This window comes from Heterodontus francisci, chromosome 3, assembly GCF_036365525.1.
Source record: "Heterodontus francisci isolate sHetFra1 chromosome 3, sHetFra1.hap1, whole genome shotgun sequence".
Taxonomy (NCBI): Eukaryota; Metazoa; Chordata; class Chondrichthyes; order Heterodontiformes; family Heterodontidae; genus Heterodontus; species Heterodontus francisci.
In genome coordinates this window covers 209039421-209065836 of record NC_090373.1, presented here as the reverse complement: position 1 = coordinate 209065836, position 26416 = coordinate 209039421, and the positions used below count along the sequence as shown (strand labels likewise).

At 43.7% G+C, this 26416-nt stretch overlaps 1 protein-coding gene across 3 annotated transcripts in view; it reads right to left on the bottom strand.

Moving 5' to 3' along the window:
* enah (ENAH actin regulator) overlaps positions 1-26416 on the bottom strand; it is a 618517-nt gene that overhangs the window by 125105 nt on the left and 466996 nt on the right. For all 3 annotated transcript variants that reach the window (XM_068028274.1, XM_068028276.1, XM_068028275.1), the window contains exons 7-9: positions 25946-26088; positions 4177-4234; positions 3788-3839 (exon numbers count right to left, since the gene is read on the bottom strand). In XM_068028274.1, the coding sequence (XP_067884375.1) occupies positions 3788-3839; positions 4177-4234; positions 25946-26088 (253 nt within the window). The remainder of the gene's footprint in view (positions 1-3787; positions 3840-4176; positions 4235-25945; positions 26089-26416) is intronic.

Below are 26416 nucleotides of genomic sequence, written 5' to 3'. Positions count from 1 at the left end.
TATGTAGCTTGTGTTCGGTAGAGCTAACAGTTGTTAACACTTTGTAGTCTGGCTTTAATGTTGGATTACTTTTTCAATTGTTTCACGTTTATAAGTTGTGGGACCCATTACAGGAATCCAGCCAGGAGTCAAACCTGGAATCCTCTGGAATATTTAAGTTGTTTGGAATTAAGAAAGCGTAATTATTGAATGTGCTTATGTTAATTTAATATTATGTAAAGTTTAAATGGGAATGCAATGGCAGGTTAAATGTGGGAATTGTAAGTCTACAGGGATGTGGAATTCATGTTGAGATTTTATTGTGTTGTCACATCTCTCCCAGATAAAAGAGAATTTTGCAGGAGGTAATGTGTTTGGGTGAGAATGAGTTTGAGATTTTGAATCAGTACAGAATGGGTAATGAAGATAACATCAGGAAGTTGGTTTATGTGATGAAAAAGGGATAAGTTAAGTTATGACGAAATGAAGGAGAATGGAAAATTCTGTTTGAATCTCCTAGTTCCACTCAAATACAAGTGAAGAGGAAGAACTAAGAGACTCTAAACCCAAATATCTTCAAGTGAAAGGAGAATGTGTTGCAGCAGAGTCGTGAAAATGTCACAGCATTTCTTAACCTGATGAATGAAGTCAGAAACATGGGGGGAGATTTAGCATAATGTGATGTAGGTTGTTGCTAGGTAGATATGTAATTGGACTTTAAGCATCATTACAGGATGTGATGTCACAGATTGTACAGAGCCTCGTGTGAGCAGTATTGTCATGGCAGCCATAGTTGATAGACATTTGTAAGTAAACTCCAGTTACCTTAACCCACAGACTACTATCTTTATGTGGTACAAGGAGTATGGTAACCCAGATATTACACTTTGCATCTGTCTTTACCGAGGAAGATGATGCTGCTAAGTCATAGTGAAAGAGAAGGTAGTTGAGATACCAAAAGGGCTAAAAGTTGATATAGAGGGAGCATTAGAAAGGTTGGCTGTACTTAAAGTTGATAAGTCAACAAGACCAGATGGGACGCATTCTAGGATGCTGAGGGAAGTAAAAGTAAGGGTGGAAACTGCAGAGCCACTGGCCATAATCTTCCAATCCTCCTTAGATACAGCGGTTGTATCAGAGGACTGGAGAACTGCAAATGTCACACCCTTGTTCAAAAAAGGATGTAACGATAAACCCAGCATCTACAGACCAGTCAGTTTAACCTCGGTGGTGGGGAAGCTTTTTAGAGACGATAATCCTGGACAAAATTAACAAGTCACTTGACAAGTGCGGGTTAATTAGGGAAAGCCAGCATGCATTTGTTCAATGCAAATCATGTTTCACTAACTTGATTGAGTTTTTTGATGAGGTAACAAGAGATGACTGAGGAGGGTAATGTGGTTGATGTGGTGTACAAGGGCTTCCAAAAGACATTTGATAAAATGCCACATAATAGACTAGCCTGCAAAATTGAAACTCATGGAATAAAAGGGAAAGGGGCAGCATGGATATGAAGTTGGTTGAGTGTGAGGAAACAGAGAATAGTGGTTAATGGAGAAAGGTATGCAGTAGCATTCCACAGGGGTCAGTACTAGGAGCGCTGCTTTCCTTGGTTTATATTAATGAAATAGACTTGGGTTTGCAGGGCACAATGTCAAAATTTGAAGATGACACAGAACTTGGAAGTATTGCGAACTGTGAGAAAGATAGTGATAGACTTCAAGAGGGCATAAACATGCTGGCGAAATGGGCGGACAGGTGGCAGATGAAATTTAATGCAGAGAAGTATGAGGTGGTACATTTTAGTAGGAAGGACAAGGGAGGCAATATAAGACAAATGGCACAATTCTAAAGGGGGTGCAGGAACTGAGAGACCTGGGGGTATATGTGCGCAAATCATTGAAGGTGGCGGTGCAGTCTGACAAAGTGGTTAAAAAGGCATACGGGATTCTGGGTTTTATAAAGGCATAGAGTACAAAAGCAAGAAAGTTAAGATAAACCTTTATAAAACTGTTCAGTCTCAACTTGGTATAGTGTTCAATTCCGAGCATCGGATGTGACGGCTTTAGAGAGGATGCAGAAAAGTTTTATGAGAATGGTTGGGCGGCACAGTGGTTAGCACCGCAGCCTCACAGCTCCAGTGACCCGGGTTCAATTCCGGCTACTGCCGGTGTGGAGTTTGCAAGTTCTCCCTGTGTCTGCGTGGGTTTCCTCCGGGTGCTCCGGTTTCCTCCCACATGCCAAAAGACTTGCAGGTTGATAGGTAAATTGGCCATTATAAATTACCCCTAGGATAGGTAGGTGGTAGGGAAATATAGGGACTGGTGGGGATGTGGTAGGAATATGGAATTAGTATAGGATTAGTATAAATGGGTGGTTGATGGTCAGCAGAGACTCGGTGGGCCGAAGGGCCTGTTTCAGTGCTGTATCTCTAAAAAAAAAATGAGGGACTTCAGTTACGTGGATAGACTGGAGAAGCTGGAGTTGTCTCCTTATAGGAGAGATGATTGAGAGGCGATTTGACTGATGTGTTCAAAATCATGAGTGCTCGAGACAGAGTAGATAGAGAGAAATTGTTCCCATTGGCGAAAGAATCAAGAACCAGAGGAAACTGATATATGATGGCTGGCAAAAGAACCAACAACAACATGAGAAAGAACTTGTTTTGATGCAGCAAGTGGTTTGGATTTGGAATGAACTGCCTGAGAGTGTGGTGGAGGCAGATTCAATCAGGGCTTTCAAAATAGAACTGGATAAGCACCTGAAAAGAAAAACAACTGCTGGGCTATGGGGAAAGGGCAGTGCAGTAGGACTGAGTTGCTCTTGCAGAGAGCCGGCACGGACTGAATGGCCTCTTTCTGTTCTGTAACCATTATATGATTCTAGTTGCAGTAACATTAAGATCCTGAAGATAGCAGTGTCAGCATAATGAATGGCCCCATTGCCAATATCATCGCATAAACAACTTGCATATATATAGTGCCTTTAACAAAGTAAGAACTCTCAAGGTGCTTCACAGGAACACAACAAAATTTGACAGAGACTTATTAGAGTAGGTGACCAAAAGCTTGATGAAAGAGTAGGTTTTAAGGAGAGAGAGGTAGAGAGGCATAGGGAATTCCAAAGTTCAGGGCTTAGGTAGCTGAATGCATGGACAATGGAGTGACTAAAATTGGAGATGTGCAAGAAGCTAGAATTGGAGAAACACAATGATCTCAGAGGGTTGTAGAGCAGGCAGTGGTGAGTGAGATAGGGAGGGTGAGGAACCATGGAGGGAATTTGAAAACAAGGATAAGAATTTTAAAACTGAGGCATTGTTGAACCAGGAGCCAATGTAGGTCAACGAGATTGGGGGTGATGGGCGAACAGGACTTGGTGCGACTTAGGATATGGGCAGCAAAGATTTGGATGACCTCAAGTTTCTGGAGGGTGCAAAATTGGAGGCCAGCTAGTAGAGTGTTGGAATAGTCCAGTCCAGACGAACAAAGGCAAGGATAAGGGTTTCAGCAGCAGATGAACTGAAGCAGTGATGGAGATGAGCAATATTCTGGAGATGGAAGTAGGTCGTGGTGATGGAGTGGATACGACAACAAGTGCTCTATTAGGTTATATCTGAGTTGCAGAACCTGTAACTCAGAACTCATTCTATTGACTTTGCAGAGAATTTTGGTGGCATTTACAAACAATAGTTTTCATTGCTGAGCAACTGTTCAAAGAGAGCACACTTCTATCATAAAACCTAGGACAACAAAAAAGTCAGTGCTGGAGTGACGGCCAATAAATCAGCCAAATAGCTCTTCACACCTACCTGATATGTTTGATGCAGTTGGGCCTTTCATGCTAGAAGATTCAGATTCTTCCTGATGAAAGTAAATCATTCCACGGTAAAACACTCACAAATATCACATTGTTATTAAGCAGATTAAACTTTGGCAGGGTACAATGATAATGAAAATAGAAAACGCTTCCAACATTTCCAATTGTGACTGATTTGTACAGGTTAGAGTGTGGATACACAGCAATGTGGAGTGACAAGCTGTATCTAACCGACAGCCTTTGGATGAGAAAGTTCTAACAAAGCAATCATTCACTAGTCATGGCTTCTAGGTAAATGCATGGAGGGAGAGAGGAGAATTACACATCAGAATAAGGTGAGTAGTTGGCAACCTAAATCCAGTAGCACAGGCTTCTACTTACATTCTTCTCCTCTTTTGGGTCTGGCTCAGGAACTGAACCCTTTTCAGCAATCCTTCTCCTGAGGAAAAGAAAGAAAGAACCCCATCATCCAAATTCTACATACATAAAAAAAGTGAGCATGTGAATGATGGGTGCAGAGCAAGGAGCTGCGCAAGCAAGTGAGAGACAGAAGCCCAGTTACGGGAAGAAAATTGGTCACAACACTGGGGAAAACTCCCTGATATGTTTTTTTCCAGTAGTGCCATGGTATCTTTTATGTCACTCTGAACAGGAATACAGGAACTCACACATCAATGACTCATCTGCCAGATGGCACTATTGATAAGGCAGCAATCTTTACTACACGAACATGTCAGCCTAGATAATGTATGCGGGTCTTGGCATGGAACTCCACAGCCGATCTGTTGCCAACTGAGTCAAGTTGACACCTAAGGATATTGCGGTACTGAGTCATACAGACCAGAAGGTCTCCGTTTGAGCACTGGCCTGTGCTAGGTTAGCTGACCTCATCTAGGCAGTAGTAAAGAACGCAAAAAATATGAGTAGGCCATATGCTTCTCAGCCCACTCCATCATGCAACAAGATCATGGTTGAACCTCTACATAAACTCCACTTTCCTGCTCTATCCTCATATCCCTCGATTCCCTTAATGACAAAAAAAATCTAGAGACCTCAGTCTTGAATATACTCAATTACAAATCATTTGCAGCCTGCTTTGGTAGAGAATTCCAACAATTTGCAGCCCTCTGAGGAAATTGATCCTCATCTCAGTCCTAAATGGCCAATCTCTTATCCTGAGCCCATTTGTTTTTATGTTTGTTCAGGGGATGTGGGTGTCGCTGGTAAGGCCAGTATTTATTGCCCATTCCTAATTACCCTTCAGAAGGTGGCAGTGAGCCAACTTCTTGAACCGTTGTAGTCCATGTGGTGAAGGTACTCCCACAGTGCTGTTAGGGAGGGAGTTGCAGCATTTTAACCCAGCGACAGTGAAGGAACAGCGATATAGTTCCAAGTTAAGATGGTATGTGGCTTGGAGGGGTACTTGCAGATGATGGTGTTCCCATGCATCTGCTGCCCTTGTCCTTCTAGGTGGTAGAGGTCATGGGTTTGGAAAGTGCTGTCGAAGGAGATTTGGTGCGTTGCTGCAGTGCATCTTGTAGATGGTACACACTGTGCGTCGGTGGTGCAGGGAGTGAAGGTTGAGGGTGGATGGGTGCCAATCAAGCAGGCTGCTTTGTCCTGGACGGTGTCAAGCTTCTTGAGTGTTGTTGGAGCTGCACCCATCCAGGCAAGTGGAGAACATTATATCAAACTCCTGACGTGCTTTGTAGATGGTGGACAGGCAAGGGGAGACAGGAGGGAAGTTACTTGCTGTAGCATTCCCAGCCTCTGACCTGCTCTTGTAGCCACAGTATTTATGCGGCTGGTCCAGTTCAGTTTCCGGTCAATGGTAACCCCAGAATGCTGATAGTGGGGGATTCAGCGATGGTGGGTCCTCCCCTTGGAATTTTTCTTTCTCGTTGGAATGCATCTATTCTGTGTATTCTGAAATATTCCCTGAAATAGCTGCCACTGCATCTAATTTGACCTATTTCTAAACCTAATTTGCCAATTCACTTTAGCCAGCTCTGCTTTCATGCCCTCATAATTGTCCTTATTTAAGTTTAAAATACTAGTCTTGGACCCATTCTTCTCTTCCTCAAACTTCAATCATATTATGAACACTGCTAACCTAGGGGCGCATTCACTATGAGGTCATCAGTTAATCCTATCTCGTTGCACAATACCAGGTCTAGTATAGCCTGCTCTCTGGTTCGCTCCAGAATGTGCTGTTCTAAGAAACTATCCTGAAAATATTCTATGAAGTCCTCATCTAGGCTATCTTTGCCCATCTGATTCTTCCAGTCTATATGTAGATTAAAATCCCCTATGATTATCGCCGTACCTGTCTGACAAGCTCCTATTATTCCTTCCTTTATAGCATGTCCTACCATGTGGTTACTGTTATTGGGCCTGTACATCACTCCCACGGGTGACTTCTTGCCTTCATCATTTCTCATCTCGACCCAAACCGTTTCTACATCCTGGTTTGCTAAACTTAGGTCATCCCTCCCTATTGCACCAATACCATCATTAATTAACATTAATTCATTAATTTCCTGTCCTTCCTAAATGTCATGTACCCTCCAATATTCAGGTCCCAATCAATGACATCCTGCAACCATATCTCTGTAATGGCTATCAGATCGTACTCATGTATTTCTATTTGCGCTATCAGTTCATCTGTTTTGTTTCAAATGTTATGTGCATTCAGATACAGAGCCTTTAGTTTTGTCCTTTTATTATTTTTGTAACGTCTAGGCTTGACTGCTGATTTACTTAGATTTGTACTCTCCCTTCCTGTCACGTTTGTTTATCATTTCCCATATTAATACCTTTCTCTCTTGCCTTGTCTGTACTCTTTGATTTTCTGCATCTTCCCAAATTATATCCCTTGCCCCCTACTATTTAGTTTAAAACCCTCTCTACATCCCTCATTATGCGGCTTGCTAGAAATCCAGCCCCCGCACGGTCCAACGGTACAGTCCCCACTTTCCCCAGTACTAGTGCCAGTGCCCCACAAACCAGAACCCACTTCTACCACACCAGTCTTTGCCAATTAACCTTTTGTGTGGCACTTTATTGAATGCCTTTTGGAAATCCAGGTATGAAGGAATGGTGGCGATAAATTTCCAAGTCAGGATACTGTCTGACTTTGAAGGAAAATTTGCAGGTAGTAGCGTTCCTGTGCATCTGCTGCCCTTGTCCTTCCAGGCAGTAGAGGTTGCCGGTTTGGAAGAGTTATCAAAGAAGCTTTGGTAAATACTGCAGGTGTGCTGATGGTAGAGGGAGTGAATGTTGTGGGTTGTGGATGGGTTGCCGATCAAGCGGTCTGCTTTGTCTTGGATGGTGTTGAGCTTCCTGGGTTTTGTTGGAGTCGCACTCATCCAGGTATTACGACCGAGATGGGAGGAGTGCACTGTTAATTTAGTCCCACTTCTCCACAGGTCACAGCATATCAATAAATTTTCCCACTTACCGAAACAGCCACTTAAATACTCTATCCGTCCCCAGAATAAAGCACATCAACCAGGTTTCTTTAATAAACAACTAAATTATCCGTTTCTTCTAAAACCAAGTCTTAATCAATAATGAAGTAAATATATACACGAATCATGATATTAAAGCTCCTTATTTTTCCCTAGCCCTCATGCACACATCCAAAAACCGGTTAACTGGGTAAAAAGGAATTTTTGTTTACAGCTGTTTCAAAGGAATAAAAGAAAAACTTAGAGTGAAATGATCTGGAAGGAGGTTCTTTGGTTTGGCGAGTTGTCCCAAAATCAAATCGTTGGATGCTACTTGGAGTCTTTCCAGGCGAGGTTGATGAACAGTCTGTGTTGGGTAGGCAAAGAAAGTCAACTGTAGCAGGCTTCACATAGGTCTTCCATAGGTATCGCAACAGGTGTTAGTTCTCACATTCGATGCAAAAGTCCTTTTAATGATGCAAGATTCAGAGTTTCTTCAAAGATGCAGGAGGCAACAGTACCACTTCATACAAGCTTTTGCTTTTCAAGAGCAAGGATTCTTTACGATGAGGTAATACCTGTCTGGTTCTTCTTCTGATCTCTTGGCAGGTCCATCTCAAATTCCAATTTTCTACTTTTAGTCTAAAACCCAGCTTCTTTTAACATTTCAATGTGAAACTAAGATTTTCCAAGCATCTCCCATGACAATCATAAATTCTCTCTTGTCACAACAGAGGGTAGGTCTTGGGTCAATAACCCCTGCTGGTTTCCTTGAAATAACCTGGTTTCCAGTATTTGTTTACTGATCAAAACCAGGAACCTCTTGTTGATCTTGTTTTTTTTAAAGCATCCATAAAGTTCATCTACCTCCAGATGTTTCAATGTCCATGAAATCTTTTTTTTAAGTTAAAAAAAGATTCCAAGTTTTAGCACAAATTATGGACTCTCCATGACATAGGCAAGTGGAGAGTATCCATCAGACTCCTGACTTGTGCCTTATAGATGATGGACAGGCTTTGGGGAGACAGGAGGTGAGTTACTCACTGAAGAACACCCAGCCTCTGACTTGCTCTTATAGCCATAGTATTTCTGTGGTTGGTCCAGTTAAGTTTCTGGTCAATTGTGATTCCCAGGATGTTGATGGTGGTGGATTCCACAATGGTAATGCTGTTGAATGTCATGGGGAAGTGGTCAGATTTTCTCTTGTTGAGGATGGTCATTGCCTGGCACTTGTGTGGTGCAAATGTTACTTGCCACTTATCAGCCTAAGCCGAAATGATGTCCAGGTCTTGCTGCATGTGGCCACGGACTGCCTCAATATCTGAGGAGTTGCAAATGGAACAGAACATTGTGCAATCATTGGCCAACATCCTGCCATTATGATAGAAGGAAAGTCATCGATAAAACAACTGAAGATGGTTGGCCCATGACAATGCTCCTAAGAATTCCTGCAAAAATGCCCTGGGGCTGAGATGATTGGACTCCAATAACCATAACCATCATCTTCTGTGCTAGTTATGACTCCAGCCAGTGGAAAGTTTTCCCCGACTCCCATTGACTTCAATTTTACAACGGGTTCTTGATGCCACACTCGGTCAAACTCTGCCTTGATGTCTTCGCCTCACACCTCACCTCTGGAATTCAGCTCCTTTGTCCACATTTCGACCAAGGCCTGGGGCAGAATGGTCCTCGCAAAACCTAAACTGAGCATTGGTGAGTATGTGCTGCTTGATAGCACTGGCAATGTCATCTTTCATCACTTTGCTAATGATTGAGAGTGGACTGATGGGCAGTAATTGTCTAGGTTGGATTTGTCCTGCTTTTTGTGAAAGGGATATACCTAGGCAATTTTCCACTTTGTTGGGTAAGTGCCAGGATTGAAGCTGGACTGGATCAGTTTGGTTGGAGGCACAGCAAGTTCTGGAGCACACTTCTTCATGACTACAGCCAGGACGTTGCCACAACCCATGACCTCTGCTGTATTAAGAGCATTCAGCTGTTCCTTGATACCACATGGAGTGAATCAAAGTGCCTGAAGATTCACTTTTGTGATGCTTTGGATCTCAGGAGGAGTTCCATCATCATTGAGGATGGGATGTTCATCGAGCCTCTTCCAGCTCCCGTTAGTTGTTTAGTTGACGGGACGTGGCAAGGGTGCAGAGCTTTGAATTGATCTATTGGTTGTGGGATCACATAGCTCCGTTTATAGCATGCTGCTTTTGCTGCTCCCAGCATGCTCTTCTCATTGAACTAGGATTGATCAGCTGACTTTGTTGGTTCTCTCATCACTAGCCACAAGTCCAGTTTGGCGGCTATATCCTTCAGGACTTGACCAGCTCAATCAGTACTGTAACTACTGAGCCACTCTTGGTGACAGATAATGAAGATCCCCACCCAGAGTACATTTAGTGCCCCTGTTACCTTCAGTGTATCTTCCAAGTGGTGTTCAACATGAAGGAGTACTGATTCATCAGCTGAGGGAGGATATTAGGTGGTCATTAGCAAGAAGTTTCCCTGCCCATGTTTGACCTGAGCCATGAGACTTCATGGGATCTGGAGTCAATGTTGAGGACTCCCATGGCCACTCCCTCTTGACTTCACGATGCTGCCACCTCTGGTAAGTCTGACCAGTGGGAGAGACCCAGAAATGGTGATGGAAGTGTCTGGGACATTGGCTGTTCGTATGACTAGATCGGGCTGTTGCTTGGCTGTGGGACAGCTCTTGCAATTTTGGCACAAGTCCCCAGATGTTAGTGAGGAGGACGTCCAGGTCAATGCTGGGTGGTCCATCCGATTTTATTCTTATGGATTTCTCTGGCAGGTTGATACAACTGAGTGGCTTGCTTAGGCAATTTCAGAGGGCAGTTAAAAGTCAATAACATTGTTGTGGATTTGGTCTGGAGTCACGTATACGCCAGGCCAAGTAAGGAAGGCAGATTTCCTTCCATAAAGTGCATTAGTGAACCAAATGGGTTTTTAATGACAATCCAGGAGCTTTATGGTCACTATTACCAACATTAGCTTTTTATTCCAGATTTTAGTTAATGAACTGAACCTTAATTCCCCAGCTGCCATGGTGGGATTTGAACTCCTGTTTCAGATCATCAGTCCAGTTCTCTGGATTACTAGTCCAATAACTTAACCACTATGCGACCGTACCCACTGGAACGCCAAATTCCAGACTCTCCGGCCAAAGGAAACAGCCTCTTAGCATCTACCCTGTCAAGCTCTCCAAGAACTCTATACGTTTCAATGAGCTCACCTCTCATTCTTCTAAACTCCAGAGACTACAGGCCCATTGTACTCAATCTCTCCTCATAGGTCAGATCTCTCATCCCAGGAATCAATCTAGAGAACCTTTGTTGCACCCCCTCGAAGGCAAGAATAACCTTCCTTCAGTATGTTTCAGTGCTGTATCTCTAAATAAATAAATAAAACTGTGCACAGTACTCCAGGTGTGTCATAGAGTCATAAAGCATAGAAACAGGACCTTCGGCCCAGCGTGTCTGTGCTGGCCATCAAGCACCTATCTATTCGAATCCCATTTTCCAGCACCTGGCCCGTAGCCATGTATGCTATGGCGTTTCAAGTGCTCATCTAAATACTTCTTAAATGTTGTGGGGGTTCCTGCCTCTACCACCTCTTCAGGAAGTTTTCCAGATTCCAACGACCCTCTGGATGAAAAATTTTTTCCTCAAAGCCCCTCTAAACCTCTTGCCCCTTACCTTAAATCTATGCCCCATGGTTACTGACTCCTGCACTAAGGGAAAACATTTCTTCCTATCTATGCCCCTCATAATTTTGTATACCTCAATCAGGTCCCCCCTCAGCCTTCTCTGTTCTAAGGAAAACAACGCTAGCCTATCTAGTCTCTCTGCATAGCTGAAATGCTCCAGCCCAGGCAAGATCCTGGTGAATCTCCTCTGCACCCTCTCCAGTGCAATCACATCCTTCCTATAGTGTGGTGCCCAGAAATGTATACAGTACTCCAGCTGTGGCCTAACTAGCATTTTATACAGCTCCATCATAACCTCCCTGCTCTTATATTCTATGCCTCGGCTAATAAAGGCAAGCATCCCATATGCCTTCCTAACTACCTTATCTACCTGTGCTGCAGCATTCAGTGATCTATGGACAAGTACACCAAGGTCCCTCTGACCCTCTGTACTTCCTAGGGTCCTACCATCCATTGTATATTCCCTTGCCTTGTTAGTCCTGCCAAAATGCATCACCTCACACTTATCAGGATTAAATTCTATTTGCCACTGCTCTGCCCATCTTACCAGCTCATCTATATCATCCTGTAATCTAAGGCTTTCCTCCTCTATTTACAACACCACGAATTTTCGTGTCATCTGCGAACTTACTGATCATACCTCCTATATTCACATCTAAATTATTAATGTACGCTACAAACAGCAAGGGTCCCAGCACCAATGCCTGCGTTACACCACTGGTCAAAGGCTTCCAATCGCAAAACTGTGATCCCACCAAAGTCTTAAATAATTTGGGAATTGGGCATTTGAATAGGCCTCAGCAACTATGACTTGGACTTCTGATCCATAGGAACATAGGACTTTGGCCTACTCCTGCTCCTTTCAGTCCTTTGAGCCTCCTCCGCCATTCAATAAGATCATGGCTGATCTCAACTCCACTTTCCTATCTGCCCCCATAACCCTCGACTCCCTTGTCTATTAAAAATCTATCTAACTCAGCCTTGAATAAATTCAATGACCCAGGCTCTTTCTGGGGAAGAGAATTCCACAGACTAACGACCCTTTGAGAAAAAATTTTCTCTTTATCTCCATCTTAAAAGGAGACCTCCGTCTCTTATTCTTAAACTGTGTCCCTTAGTTCTAGTCTCCCCCACAAGAAGAAACATCCTCCCAGTATCCAGTCCATCAAATCCACTCAGGACCTTCTATGTTTCAATAAGATCATCTCTCATTCTTCTAAACTCCAATGGGTATAGGACCAACCTGTTCAACCTTTCTTCATAAGATAAGCCCTTCAGCCCTGGAATTAGTCGAGTGAACCTTCTTTGAATTGCTTCTAATGCAATTATATCCTTTTTCAAATAAGGAGACCAAAACTGTACATAATACTCCAGATGTAGTCTCACCAAGATCGTGTACCGCTGCAGTAAAACTTCCCTACTTTTATACTCGATTCGCCTTGCAATAAACGCCAACATGCCATTTTCTTTCCTAATCATTTGCTGCACCAGCATGCTAACCTTTTATAATTCATGTATCAGGACACCCTGATCCCTCTGTACCACCGAGTTCTGCAATCTCTCTCCATTTAAATCTTCTTCTTCTTTGGCCTCCTTGTCTCGAGAGACAATGGGTAAGCGCCTGGAGATGGTCAGTGGTTTGTGAAGCAGCGCCTGGAGTGGCTATAAAGGCCAATTCTACAGTGACAGACTCTTCCACAGGCGCTGCAGATAAAATTGTTTGTCGGGGCCGTTACACAGTTGGCTCTCTCCTTGCGCTTCTGTCTTTTTTTCCTGCCAACTGCTAAGTCTCTTCGACTCGCCACTCTTTACCCCGCCATTATGGCTGTCCACCAGCTCTGGCGATCACTGGTAACTGACTCCCGTGACTTGTGATCAATGTCACAGGACTTCATGTCGCATTTGCAGACATCTTTAAAGTGGAGACATGGTGGGTCTGATACCAGTGACGAGCTCGCTGTGTCCTTGGGGATCCTGCCATCTTCCATGCGGCTCACATGGCCAAGCCATCTCAAGCGCCACTGGCTCAGTAGGGTGTATATGCTGGGGATGTTGGCCGCCTCGAGGACTTCTGCGTTGGAGAAATGGTCCTGCCACCTGGTGCCAAGGATTCTCCGGAGGCAGCGAAGATGGAATGAATTGAGACGTCGCTCTTGGCTGACATACGTTGTCCAGCCCTCGCTGCCGTAGAGCAAGGTACTGAGGACACAGGCTTGATACACACGGACTTTTGTGCTCCGTGTCAGTGCGCCATTTTCCCACACTCTCTTGGCTAGTCTGGACATAGCAGCGGACGCCTTTCCCATGCGCTTGTTGATTTCTGCGTCGAGAGACAGGTTACTGGCAATGGTTGAGCCCAGGTAGGTGAACTCTTGATCCACTTCCAGAGCATGGTCGCTGATATTGATGGATGGAGCATTTCTGACGTCCTGTCCCATGATGTTCTTTTTCTTGAGGCTGATGGTTAGGCCAAATTCGTTGCAGGCAGCCGCAATCCTGTCGATGAGTCTCTGCAGACACTCTTCTGTGTGGGATGTTAATGCAGAATCATCAGCAAAGAGGAGTTCCCTGATGAGGACCTTCCGTACTTTGGTCTTCGTTCTTAGATGGGCAAGGTTGAACAACCTGCCACCTGATCTTGTGTGGAGAAAAATTCCTTCTTCTGAAGACTTGAACGCATGTGAAAGCAGCAGGGAGAAGAAGATCCCAAACAGCGTAGGTGCGAGAATACTGCCCTGTTCCATGCCACTCAGGATAGGAAAGGGATCTGATGAGGCACCGCTATGCTGAATTGTGCCTTTCATTATTTATCATGGAATGAGGTGATGATACTTAGTAGCTTTGGTGGACATCCGATCTTTGCTAGTAGTCAGAAGAGACCACGTCTGCTGACAAGGTATTACACAGTTTTTCTATTCTTCCTGCCAAAGTGGACAAGTTCACATTTTCCCACATTATACACCATCTGTCAAATTTTTTCCCTCTCACTTAACCTATCTATATCCTTTTGTAGACACTTTATCTCCTCTTGACAACTTACTTTCCTTCCTACCTTAGTGTCATCAGCAAATTTAGCTACCGTACATTCGGTCCCTTCATTCAAGTCATTGACTGTAAATAGTTGAGGCTCCAGCACTGATCCCTGTGGAACTCCACTAGTTACAGATTGCCAACCCAAAAATGCCCCATTTATCCCTACTCTCTGCTGCCTGTTACATAGCCAGTCCTTTATCCATGCTAATGTTAACCCCCACACCATGTGCCCTTACCTTGTGTAGTAATCTTTGATCTGGGACCTTATCAAATGCCTTTTGGAAATCCAAGTACACCAAATCTAGGTTCAACTTTATCCACCTTGCTTGTCACTTCCTCAAAGAACCCTAATAAATTAGTTAAACACAATTTCCCTTTCACAAAATCATGTTGACTCTGTCTGATACCATTATGATTTTCTAAGTATCCTGCTATAACCTCCTTAACAATGGATTCATGTAATTTCCCCATGACAGATGTTAGGCTAACTGGTGTATAGCTTCCTGCTTCTGGTTTCCCTCCTTTCTTCAATAAAGGTGTTACATTTGCTATTTTCCATTTCGTCGGGACCTTTTCAGAATCTAGGGAATTTTGAAAGATTATATGTAACCAAAGCCTCTACTATCTCTGCAGCCACTTCTTTTAAGACCCGAGGATGCAGGCCATCTGGTCCTGGGAACTTGTCAGCCTTTCAGTCTATTAGTTTTCCCAGGATCTTTTCCCTGGTGATGGTGATTGTTTTAAGTTCCTCCCACCCTTTCACCCCTTGATTTTCAAGTATCTTTGGCAGGTTTTCTAAGTCTTCTACAGTGAAAACAGAAACAAAATACCTGTTCAAGGACCCCACCCCTCCCATTTCCTTGTTTTCCATTACAAAATCCTCAGACTCACTCTCTCTCTCTCGAGGGCCAACACTAGCTTCAGTTATTCTTTTCCTAATTAAATACCTGTAGAAACTCTTACTATCTGTTTTTATATTACTATAATATACTAGCTATATTTTAGCTAGCTTTCTTTCATACTCTACTTTCTCCCTCTTTTTCATCATTCTTTGCTGGTTCTTAAAATCTGTCCAATCTTTTGACCTACCACTAATCTTTGCAGATTTGTACAGTGTTTCTTTTAATTTGATATTAACTTCCTTATTTAACCATAGATGATGCATCCTTCTCAAAGAATCTTTCGTTCTCACTGGGATAAATCTTTGTTGAGAGCTATTAAATATCTCCTTAAAAGTCTGATACTGCATCTCTACTGTCCTACCTTTTATTAAAAGCAAAATACTGCAGATGCTGGAAATCTGAAATAAAAACCGCAAGAGCTGGAAATACTCAGCAGGTCTGGAGACAGAAACAGTGTTAACCTATGAGGTCTGTTCTGATGAAAGGTCACAGGCCTGAAACGTTAACACTGTTCCTCTCTCCACAGATGCTGCCAGACCTGCTGAGTCCTTCCAGCACTTCCTGTCCTAACTTTTAACCTAGTTTCCCAGTTCACTTTAGCTAGCTCTGCCTTCATACCTTTGTAATTTCCTTTATTTAGGTTTAAAACACTAATTTTAGATCCACACTGCTCCCCTTCAAACTGAACAGGAAATTCTATCATGTTATGATCACTGTCGCCTCTAGAGGCTCCTTTACCATAAGGTTATTGATTAATCCTGTTGGCTCTAGAATGTACTGCTTTAAGATATTGTCCTGTATACAGTCTAGGAACTAATTTTCCAGGTTACCTTTGCCAATCTGATTCGCCCAATCTACATGCAGATTAAAGTCACCCATGACTATTGCGGTACCTTTCTTATACATCCCATTTATTTCTTCACATATACTCCGTCCGACAGTGTAGCAACTGTTAGGGGGCCTATAAACTACACCCACAAGTGACCTCTTACCTTTCCTATTTCTTATCTCTACCCAAACTGATTCTACATCTTGCTCTTCCAAGCTAAGGTCATCTCTCGTTTATGTACTAATGACATCCTTAATTAACAAAGCTATCCCACCACCTTTTCCTAGCTTCCTGTCTTTTCAAAATGTCAGATACCCTTCAATATTGGTCACCTTGCAACCATGTCTCTATAATGGCTATTAGGTCATACATATTTATTCCTAGCTGTACTAACAATTCATCCATTTTGTTACGAATGCTGCGCGCAGATACAGAGCCTTTAACTCCGTCTTTTTACCATTTCTGCAATCTTTGGCCTTATCTGCTGGTGCAGTCTTATATTTAGAAACTCTGTCCCCTCCTGCCATACTCTGGTTATCATTATGCAAATCGCTACCCTACTCTATTACCTCGTTGTTTTCCTTTGATTTACCACATCTTCCCTCACTTGATCCCTTCCCCTACTATTTAGTTTAAAGCCCTCTCTACCGCCCTAGTTATACGACCTGCCAGGACACTGGTCCCATCACAGTTCAGGTGAAGACCATCCCAACGGTGCAGCTCCAATTTTCTCCAGTACTGGTGCCAGTGCCCATGAATCGAAACCCAATTCTACCACACTAGTCTTTGAGACATGTATTCATCTCTCTAATCTTATTCACCCTACGCCAATTTGCTCTTGGGTCAGGTAATAATCCACAGATTATTGCCTTTGAGGTTCTGCTTTTTAATTTAGTCCCTAGCTGCTCATACTCCCTATGCAGAACCTCTTTTCTAGTCCTATCTATGTTATTGGTATCCACGTGGACCACGACAACTGGATCCTCCCCATCCAACTGCAAGTTCCTCTCCAGCCCTGAGCAGATGTCCCGAACCCTAGCATTGGGCAGGCAACACAGCCTTTTCTTGGACACAGAGAACTGTGTTATCTCTGACTATACTACCACTACATTCCTATTTACTCCTCCTGCTTGAATGGCTTCCTGTACCACGGTGCTATGGTTAGTTTGCTCATCCACTCTGCAGCCCTCGCTCTCATCCAAATAAGCTGAAAGAACCTGAAACCTGTCCGACAATTGCAAGGGCTGAAGCTCCTCCACTCTGCCTTCTCGAACCCCTTACCTGCCTCACTTGCAGTCACATCCCCCATCCCTGGCCACTGACCAAATCAGAAGACACTATCCTCTGGGGTGTGACTACCTTCTGGAACAAAGTGTCTAGGTAACTTTTCCCCTCCTGATGCATCACAGCATCCGTAGCTCGGCCTCCAACTCATCTACTCTGTGCCGAAGCTCCTCAAGCCATCCTTATTGTGTTTTAATTAACTAATTATTTTCTTAATGAATTTTTAAATTAATGTCTCTCCTCACCAGCTTAATGTATTAATTTGGACCTTGGTAATACAATAAACCTTAACGCTTAAAAATAAAACAAAACAGTAGACTCACCAGCTTCTTACTTCCCTTCTCCTTGCAGGTCTTAATTAATTATAAGGCAGCTACTTAAATCTTAATTTAAATTTTACGTTTTTCTGATTTCTAGCTATTAACACACCCTAACAGTAATGTATTAACCGAGCTATTTACAGACACTCTTTAACAGCAGTTACTCACCAACCTTACAGATTTTCTGTGATGTCACAGTTTGATTTTTTTTTCTCCCCAAATTCAGTCAGTGCTCACTGACTCCTGAAGCTCCCTCTCTGAAGGTAGGTGCAGGCCCCGAGCCGCGCTCTGTATTTATCTGATCCTGGACCTCCCGCTGTTCTCACAGTGCTCGTGCCCTCCACCTCTCCTTTTATCCCACTGTGCTCATGGGCCTCTCACTGTTCTCAGAGTTATCTCTCTCTCCTTCCCTTCCTTTATCCCACGGTACTCGCGTGCCATCCACAGTTCTCATAGTTCTTTCTCTCTTGGCCACTCCTTTTATCCCACTGCACTCCAGGACCTCCCACTGTTCTCACAGTACCCTCTCGCTCCTCACCACTCCTTTTACCCCACTGTGTTCGTGGGTCCCCCGCTGTTCTCACAGTGCTACCTCTCTCCACCGCTCCTTTTATCTTACTGTGCTCACTAGCCTCCTGCTGTTCTCCCTGTTGGAGAGTCCGTGTTTTCAAATTGAGTGATGACTTGGCGGGGCCAAGGACTTGGAGGAAAAAGGTAACTCTAGACCTATGGTTCCCAAAGTTTTGCTGCATGTCATTTCTAGGTCTTTTGTAGATTGAGATATGGACCATCCTTGCTAGATATTCCTGATGAAAGATTTGATTCTAAATCACTGAAGCAATGCTTTGTGTCCATTATCTGTCTTCCAAACTGCAGACAGGATTGTCCCATCGATGAGTATGGCTCTGTACTAATGGAGACTTTTACTTAAGGAAGGTGCTGGCTGCTGTTTCGAACGTCTACGACTACTTTACAGCTAAACCCGATCCTTTTCTCATCTGACATCAACACTTGCACCATTTCATCATACAGCCCCACCTGGTCTGGTACTCAGCCTTATAGACAAGAACAATTGTTAATTGTCAAACAGTCTGAGTTAATTGGCCACAGCCAGGACAACAGTTCAGGCATTACAGCTGGCCCCCGGCATATGGAGAGGAAAAATGAGCCAGCATTCCTGGTCCTGTTCACTAACCAGTGACTCCTGAAAAGAGAGACAGACATGCATTTGTATTCCACCTTTCACAACCCAAACTGCTTTACAGCCAATGAAGTACTTTTGAAGTTTAGACACTGTTGTGGCAACCAATTTGCACACAGCAAACTCCCATAAACAGCAATGTGATAATGACCAGATAATTTGGTTTTGTGATGTTGATAAATATTGAACAGGACACCAGGTAAAACCCGCCTGCTCTTCTTCGCAAGAGCACCATGGGATCTTATACTTTGAACAGCTAACCACTTGTAGAAGAGCATCAAAAACCTACGTTGTCTAGGCTAACTTTTCCATGGAGTTACTGAAGGAATGCTGATTTATCAAAGATGCCATCCTACAGCTGAAACTTTAAAATTTAAGGCCTTGTCTGATTCTTCATGTGATTTAGGTACAAAAGATACTATGGTATTATTTAACCAGATAAGTTTACAGCACAGGAGGAATTTGGATCAGTGTGTGAGTGTGCCTGCTCTTCACTGGAGTCTTCTTCTTTCTTCTTCTTCTTTGGCCTCCTTATCTCGAGAGACAATGGGTAAGCGCCTGGAGGTGGTCAGTGGTGTGTGGAGCAACGCCTGGAGTGGCTATAAAGGCCAATTCTAGAGTGACAGGCTCTTCCACAGGTTCTGCAGAAAAATTTATTTGTTGGGGCTGTTACACAGTTGGCTCTCCCCTTGCGCTTCTGTCTTTTTTCCTGCCAACTGCTAAGTCTCTTCGACTCGCCACACTTTAGCCCCGCCTTTATGGCTGCCCGCCATAAGTGAGTGTGCCTGCTCGTCACTGGAGTAACCTAAAACTAATCCCATTGCTTGGCTCTATCTCCCACAACCTTGAACCACCTTCTGCTTCTAATATTAATCCAATTATCTCTTAAAACAACAACTTATTTAAATAGCATCCTTATCATAATACGACGTCTCAAGATGCTTCATTGAGGCATTATAAAACAAAAAATAACAGAGCCAGATAAGGAGATATTAGTGCAAATGACCAAAAACTTGGTGAAAGTGGTAGGCTTTAAAGGAAGAAAGCGAGGTAGAGAGGCTGAGAGAATTCCAGAGCGCAGGACCTTGGCAGCTGAAGGCACGACCACCAATGGTGGCAATTAAAATCGCAATTGTTCAAGGGCAGCGCAGTGGTTAGCACCACAGCCTCACAGCTCCAGGGATCCGGGTTCAATTCTGGGTACTGCCTGTGCGGAGTTTGCAAGTTCTCCCTGTGACCGCGTGGGTTTTCGCCGGGTGCTCCGGTTTCCTCCCACTGCCAAAGACTTGCAGGTGATAGGTAAATTGGCCATTGTAAATTGCCCCTAGTGTATGTAGGGAATATGGGATTATTGTAGGGTTAGTATAGATGGGTGGTTCTTGGTCGGCACGAACTCGGTGGGCCGAAGGGCCTGTTTCAGTGCTGTATCTCTAAATAAAATAAAATAAGAGGCCGGAAATGTAAGGAGTGCAGATATCTGGGAGCGTGCAATGGTGTTTGCCTCAACCCTGTGACACAGCATGCCATACGCGAACAACCCTCCATGTAAAGACATTTCTCCCACCCTTTCACTCACTCTTGGACAAATTTGAAGTATTGATCCATTGGATCGGCGCAGGCTTGGAGGGCCGAAGGGCCTGTTCCTGTGCTGTAATTTTCTTTGTTCTTTGTTACAGGAAATAGCCTTGCCTAATCATTATCAAAACCCTTCATAATTTTGAAATGCTCTATTAAATCTCCCTCAATCTTCTCTACTCTGGTGGAAATAGTCTCAGTTCTCAAGTCTCTTCTCATTACTACTTCACTGAAGTTAATGTGGATCAAAGGGAAAACTTCCCAGCGGTTGCAGTCAAACCTGACATGAAGGAAGATGGCTGTGGTTGTTTGAGGCCAATTATCCTAGCCCCAGGACATTACTGCAGGAGTTTCCCAATGAACAGTCCTCAACCCAACCATCTTCAGCTGATTCTTGATCATTCCGGTCATAAGTAGGGCTGTTCACTGATAATTCCACAATGTTCAACTCGATTCACAAGTCCAATAACGAAGTAGCACATGCCAGCCTACAACAGGACTTGATTAACATTAAGATCATGCTTGACTAATCTAATTGAATTTTTTGATGAACAGAGAAGGTTGATGAAGGGAATGCTGTGGATGTTGTCTATATGGATTGAAAAAAAGGGTTCGATAAAGTACCACATAAAAGGCTGGTTAACAAAATTGAGGGTTATGGAATAGGAGGGTCAGTGTCTAATTGGATTAAAAAATTGGCTTCAGGACAGAAAACAGTGGGTCCTGATAAATGGTTGTTTTTTAGAATGGAGGCTGGTGGATAGTGATGTTTCTCAAGAGTCAGTGCTAGGACCAGTGCTTTCTTTTTTGTTATATATAAATGACCTGGATCTTGGAATACAGAGTAGAATTTCAAAATTTGCCGATGATACTAGGAGGAGCGGCAGACAATGAGGATAGTGCAAATCGCCTGCAACAGGACATAGGCTAGCTGAATGGGCAGACAAGTGGCAGTTAGAATTTAATATGGTCAAATATATTTGGCAGAAGGAATAGGGAGAGGCAATATAGGCTTAATGGCACAGTTCTAAAGAGTGTGCAGGAACAGAGGGATCTGGGGGTGCATGTGCATCGATCTTTGAAGATGGCAGGACATATTGAGAGTGGTCAGCAAAGCATCTGGGATCTTGGGCTTCATAAATAGAGGCACGGAGTGCAAAAGCAGGAAAGTAATGCTGAACCTTTATAAAGCTCTGGTTAGGCCCCAACTAGAGCAGTGTGTCCAGTTCTGGTCACAACATTTTAGGAAGGATGTAAGGGTTGTTGAGAGGGTGCAGAAGAGATTTACCAGAATGGTTCCAAAAATGGGGGATTTTAGCGACAAGGTTAGGTTGGAAAAGCTGGGGTTTTTCTCCTTGGAACAAAGGAGATTGAGGGGAGATTTGATAGAGGTGTACAAGATTATGACAGGCTTAGATAAGTTAAACAAGAAAAAACTGTTCCCATTAACTAATGGTGCAAGGACTAGGGGACACAGATTAAGTATTTTGGGCGAGAGATGCAGAGGAGATGTGAAGAAGAACTTTTTTTACACGGCGAGTGGTAATGACCTGGAACTCGCTGTCTACGAGGGTGGTGGAAGCAGAGACGATCAGTGATTTCAAAGGAAATTGGATGGGCACTTGAAAAAAATAAACTTGCAGGACTACGAGGATCAGCGGAGGAGTGGGACTGACTGGATTGCTCTGCGGAGAGCAGGCATGGACACAATGAGCCAAATGGCCTCCTTCTATACTGTAAATGACTATGACTCTAACATCTAGGCTTGGGTTGGCAAGCATCATGTAATACACGCCCCATGTAAGTGCCAGGTAATGGCCATCTCCAACAAGAGCAAACCAATTTACCTCCCTGTGACCTTCAGTGGCACCATCACCAACCTAAGGATCACTCCTGACCAGAAGCTTATCCGGACCAGCCATATTAACATCGTGGCATCCAAAGCAGGACAGAGGCTGGGTGATCTGCAACCAGTGGCTTACCCCACTTACCCCTGAAAGACTCATCTAAGAGTCTCAAGCATGGAGTGCAATAGAATAGTCACTACATGCTTGGATGAGTGCAACTGCAACAACTCTCATGAAGCTGACACCATATAACAGAGTTTTTTTGCTAGTTTGGTGCCCCGGCCACTAGGCTCAATATCCACCGCTTCTACCAATGACACACTGTGGCTGCAGTGCATACAATCTACAGGATGCACGGGCGGATACTCACTGCTCATTTCAACAGCAATTCCCTCCCCTGTGACCTCTACCACCAAAAACAAGAGCAGCAATGTTGTAGGAACATAACCATTTCTAAGTAACACCATTCTGATGGAGATGTATAGACTTTCTTTCATCATTGTTAGGTCAGATCCTACATACCCATCAGTGGTCCTCCATCACCTTCTCAGGGCAACTAAGGATGGGCAGTACATACAATCCTGTTAGCATTGCCCAAGAACAAAGAAATAAAACCCTAAATGCACCCACACATTTGAATGAATTCTGCACCACAGAAATGTGGAGGTTGTTTAGGGAGCACTTGCTGCGACTGCTGGATAGGTTTGTCCCGATGAGGCAGGGAAGGGATGGTAGGGTGAAGGAACCTTGGATGACAAGAGATGTGGAACAGCTAGTCAAGAGGAAGAAGGAAGCTTACTTAAGGTTGAGGAAGCAAGGATCAGATAGGGCTCTAGAGGGTTACAAGGTAGCCAGGAAGGAACTGAAGAATGGACTTAGGAGAGCTAGAAGGGGACATGAAAAAGTCTTGGCGGGTAGGATTAAGGAAAATCCCAAGGCGTTCTACACTTATGTGAGGAACAAGAGGATGGCTAGAGTGAGGGTAGGGCCGATCAGGGATAATGGAGGGAACCTGTGCCTGGAGTCGTAGGAGGTAGGGGAGGTCCTAAATGAATACTTTGCTTCAGTATTCACTAGTGAGAGGGACCTGGTCGTTTGTGAGGACAGCGTGGAACAGGCTGATATGCTCGAACAGGTTGAGGTTAAGAGGGAGGATGTGCTGGAAATTTTGAATGAAATGAGGACAGATAAGTCCCCGGGGCCAGACGGGATATACCCAAGGATATTACGGGAAGCGAGGGAAGAGATTGCTGCGCCTTTGGCGATGATCTTTGCGTCTTCACTGTCCACTGGAGTAGTACCGGATGATTGGAGGGTGGCAAATGTTGTTCCCTTGTTCAAGAAAGGGAATAGGGATAACCCTGGGAATTACAGACCAGTCAGTCTTACGTCGGTGGTGGGCAAATTATTGGAGAGGATTCTGAGAGACAGGATTTATGATTATTTGGAAAAGCATGGTTTGATTAGAGACAGTCAGCATGGCTTTGTGAGGGGCAGGTCATGCCTCACAAGCCTTATTGAATTCTTTGAAGATGTGACAAAACACATTGATGAAGGAAGAGCAGTGGATGTGGTGTATATGGATTTTAGCAAGGCGTTTGATAAGGTTCCCCATGGTAGGCTCATTCAGTAAGTAAGGAGGCATGGGATACAGGGAAAGTTGGCTGTCTGGATACAAAATTGGCTGGCCCATAGAAGACAGAGGGTGGTAGTAGATGGAAAGTATTCAGCATGGAGCTCGGTGACCAGTGGTGTTCCACAAGGATCTGTTCTGGGACCTCTGCTCTTTGTAATTTTTATAAATGACTTGGATGAGGAAGTGGAAGGCTGGGTTAGCAAGTTTGCCAATGACACGAAGGTTGCTGGAGTTGTGGATAGTGTGGAGGGCTTTTGTAGGTTGCAACAGGACATTGACAGGATGCAGAGCTGGGCTGAGAAGTGGCAGATGGAGTTCAACCTGGAAAAGTGTGAAGTGATTCATTTTGGAAGGTCGAATTTGAATGCGGAATACAGGCTTGAAGACAGGATTCTTGGTAGTGTGGAGGAACAGAGGGATCTTGGGGTCCATGTCCATAGATTGCTCAAAGTTGCCACCCAAGTTGATATGGTTGTTAAGAAGGCGTATGGTGTGTTGGCTTTCATTAACAGGGGGATTGAGTTTAAGAGCCGCGAGGTTATTCTGCAGCTCTATAAGGCCCTGGTTCGACCACACTTGGAATATTGTGTTCAGTTCTGGTCGCCTCATTATAGGAAGGATGTGGAAGCTTTAGAGAGGGTGCAGAGGAGATTTACCAGGATGCTGCCTGGACTGGAGGGCATGTCCTACGAAGAAAGATTGAGGGAGCTAGGCCTTTTCTCATTGGAGCGAAGAAGGATGAGAGGTGACTTGATAGAGGGGTACAAGATGATGAGAGGCATAGATAGAGTGGATAGCCAGAGACTTTTTCCCAGGGCGGAAAGGGCTATCACCAGGGGGCATAATTTTAAGGTGATTGGAGGAAGGTTTCGGGAAGATGTCAGAGGTAGGTTCTTTACACAGAGAGTGGTGGGTGCGTGGAATGCGCTGCCAGCAGTGGTAGTAGAAGCAGATACATTAGGGACATTTAAGCGACTCTTGGATAGGTACATGGATGATAGTAGAAAGAAGGGTAGGTAGTTAGTTTGATCTTAGAGTAGGTTAAAGGTTCGGCACAACATCGTGGGCCGAAGGGCCTGTACTGTGCTGTACTGTTCTATGTTCTATGAATTATTTATTTGAACCTCTAGATCTCTGTTCATTCATGTCCTTCAGTGCCTTACCACTCCCATTAACTCCTATTCCTTGTATTTCTTACCAAACTGCATTACTTCACACTTCTCCACATTAAATTGCATCTACCATCACCCTGCCCATTCTGCTAACCTGTATTCTTTCTACATTATTCAATACAGTGCTCCTCACTGTTTGTAAAACCCCAATAACTTCCATTTATATAGCACCTTTAACATAGTAAAACATCCCAAGGTCCTTCAAAGGAGTGTCATCAAACAAAACGAAATTTGACACTGAGCCACACAATGAGATATCAGGTCAGCCAACTAAAAGCTTGGTTAAACAGGTAGGTTTTAATGAGCATACTCAAGGAGAAGAGCAGGGTAGAGGGGTGGAGAGGTTTAGAGAAGAAGTTCCAGGCAGCTGAAAGCATGGCCACTAATGGTGGCATGATTAAAACCAAGGATGCACAAGAAGGATTGCAAATATCTCAGAGGGTAGAGCTGGAGGAGGTTAGTGATAGGCAGCAGCATGGCCATGGAGGGATTTGAAAACAAGGATGAGAACTTTATCTCCCTACAATAGTAGTGTCAGACAATTTCAAGATCCCTCCAACCAACTCCAAATCATTGACATTTTGATAAAAAAAAGTGCAGCCAGCACTAAACCCTGTGGTAGACTACCTCCAGCACCCATTAACCCTAACATTCATTTCTATCCATGCTGCTACATTTCCTTTTGTATCATACATCTGAATTTTTTGGTAATAAGCTTCACGAGACACCTTAAGACACACTTTCAAAATGCATATACACTACCTTGTCTGCAATCCCTTTAGCTATCCAATTAAGTACTTGCTCAAAATTTGTTACACACTTGCCTTGTGCTGGTTGTCCTGGCTTGGCCAATGCATTTCTAATGCTCACTAAATTCATCACAATTTTGGATTTTACCAACTTGGACAGAATTGATTTGACACCTGAAATGGATTGGGAGCTAATTCAGGACATTTCAATTCTACCGATGCACTAAAAAAAGGAAGTGGATCAATATTGATTCAGAAAGTAAAAAGATCAAGGTCAGGTACAAAGAATAAGAAAAAATATATCAAAGCTGGTGCTGAATGACAGAATGAATCTGTTGCACTAAATGCCTTTTCTGAATGTTAGGTCTTTATATTAATCGTCATCCATCCCAACCAGAAGCAATAGTTAAAACTCACCTCCTGGCCAGCAGGGCACTCATTTCTTCCATCAGACCAGTACCTCCTATAGAAATTGGGGCTCCATTACCCCGTGAAGACTCAGATTTAGGAGTGGAGACTGAACTAATGCTGCCCATTGCAAAACTTGAAGCCTCGTCAGTCTGTAGAACAAATAAAGATAACAGTGACCTCTTTATCATAAAATCAGACACCTGAGCCAAATCCACCATCTGAGTCGAGATGCCAGCAGCCTTCTGATACACTATTTGCTCCAACTGGCAAAAACCAAACTATGAAGTCCTCCCAATAAAGCCACTGAATCAGGCTGGGATAAGATTTTACAGGGGCCAGTTGCTTTCCAGCATTTCACTCAAGTGACCACCTTTCATTCTGAATCTGGAGAGTGAGTGTCAGCAAGGAATTCAAATGTTATTTTTAAATTCTCCATTGAGACTAAATCTCCAACAGATAAAAGAAAGGGGCTTCCAT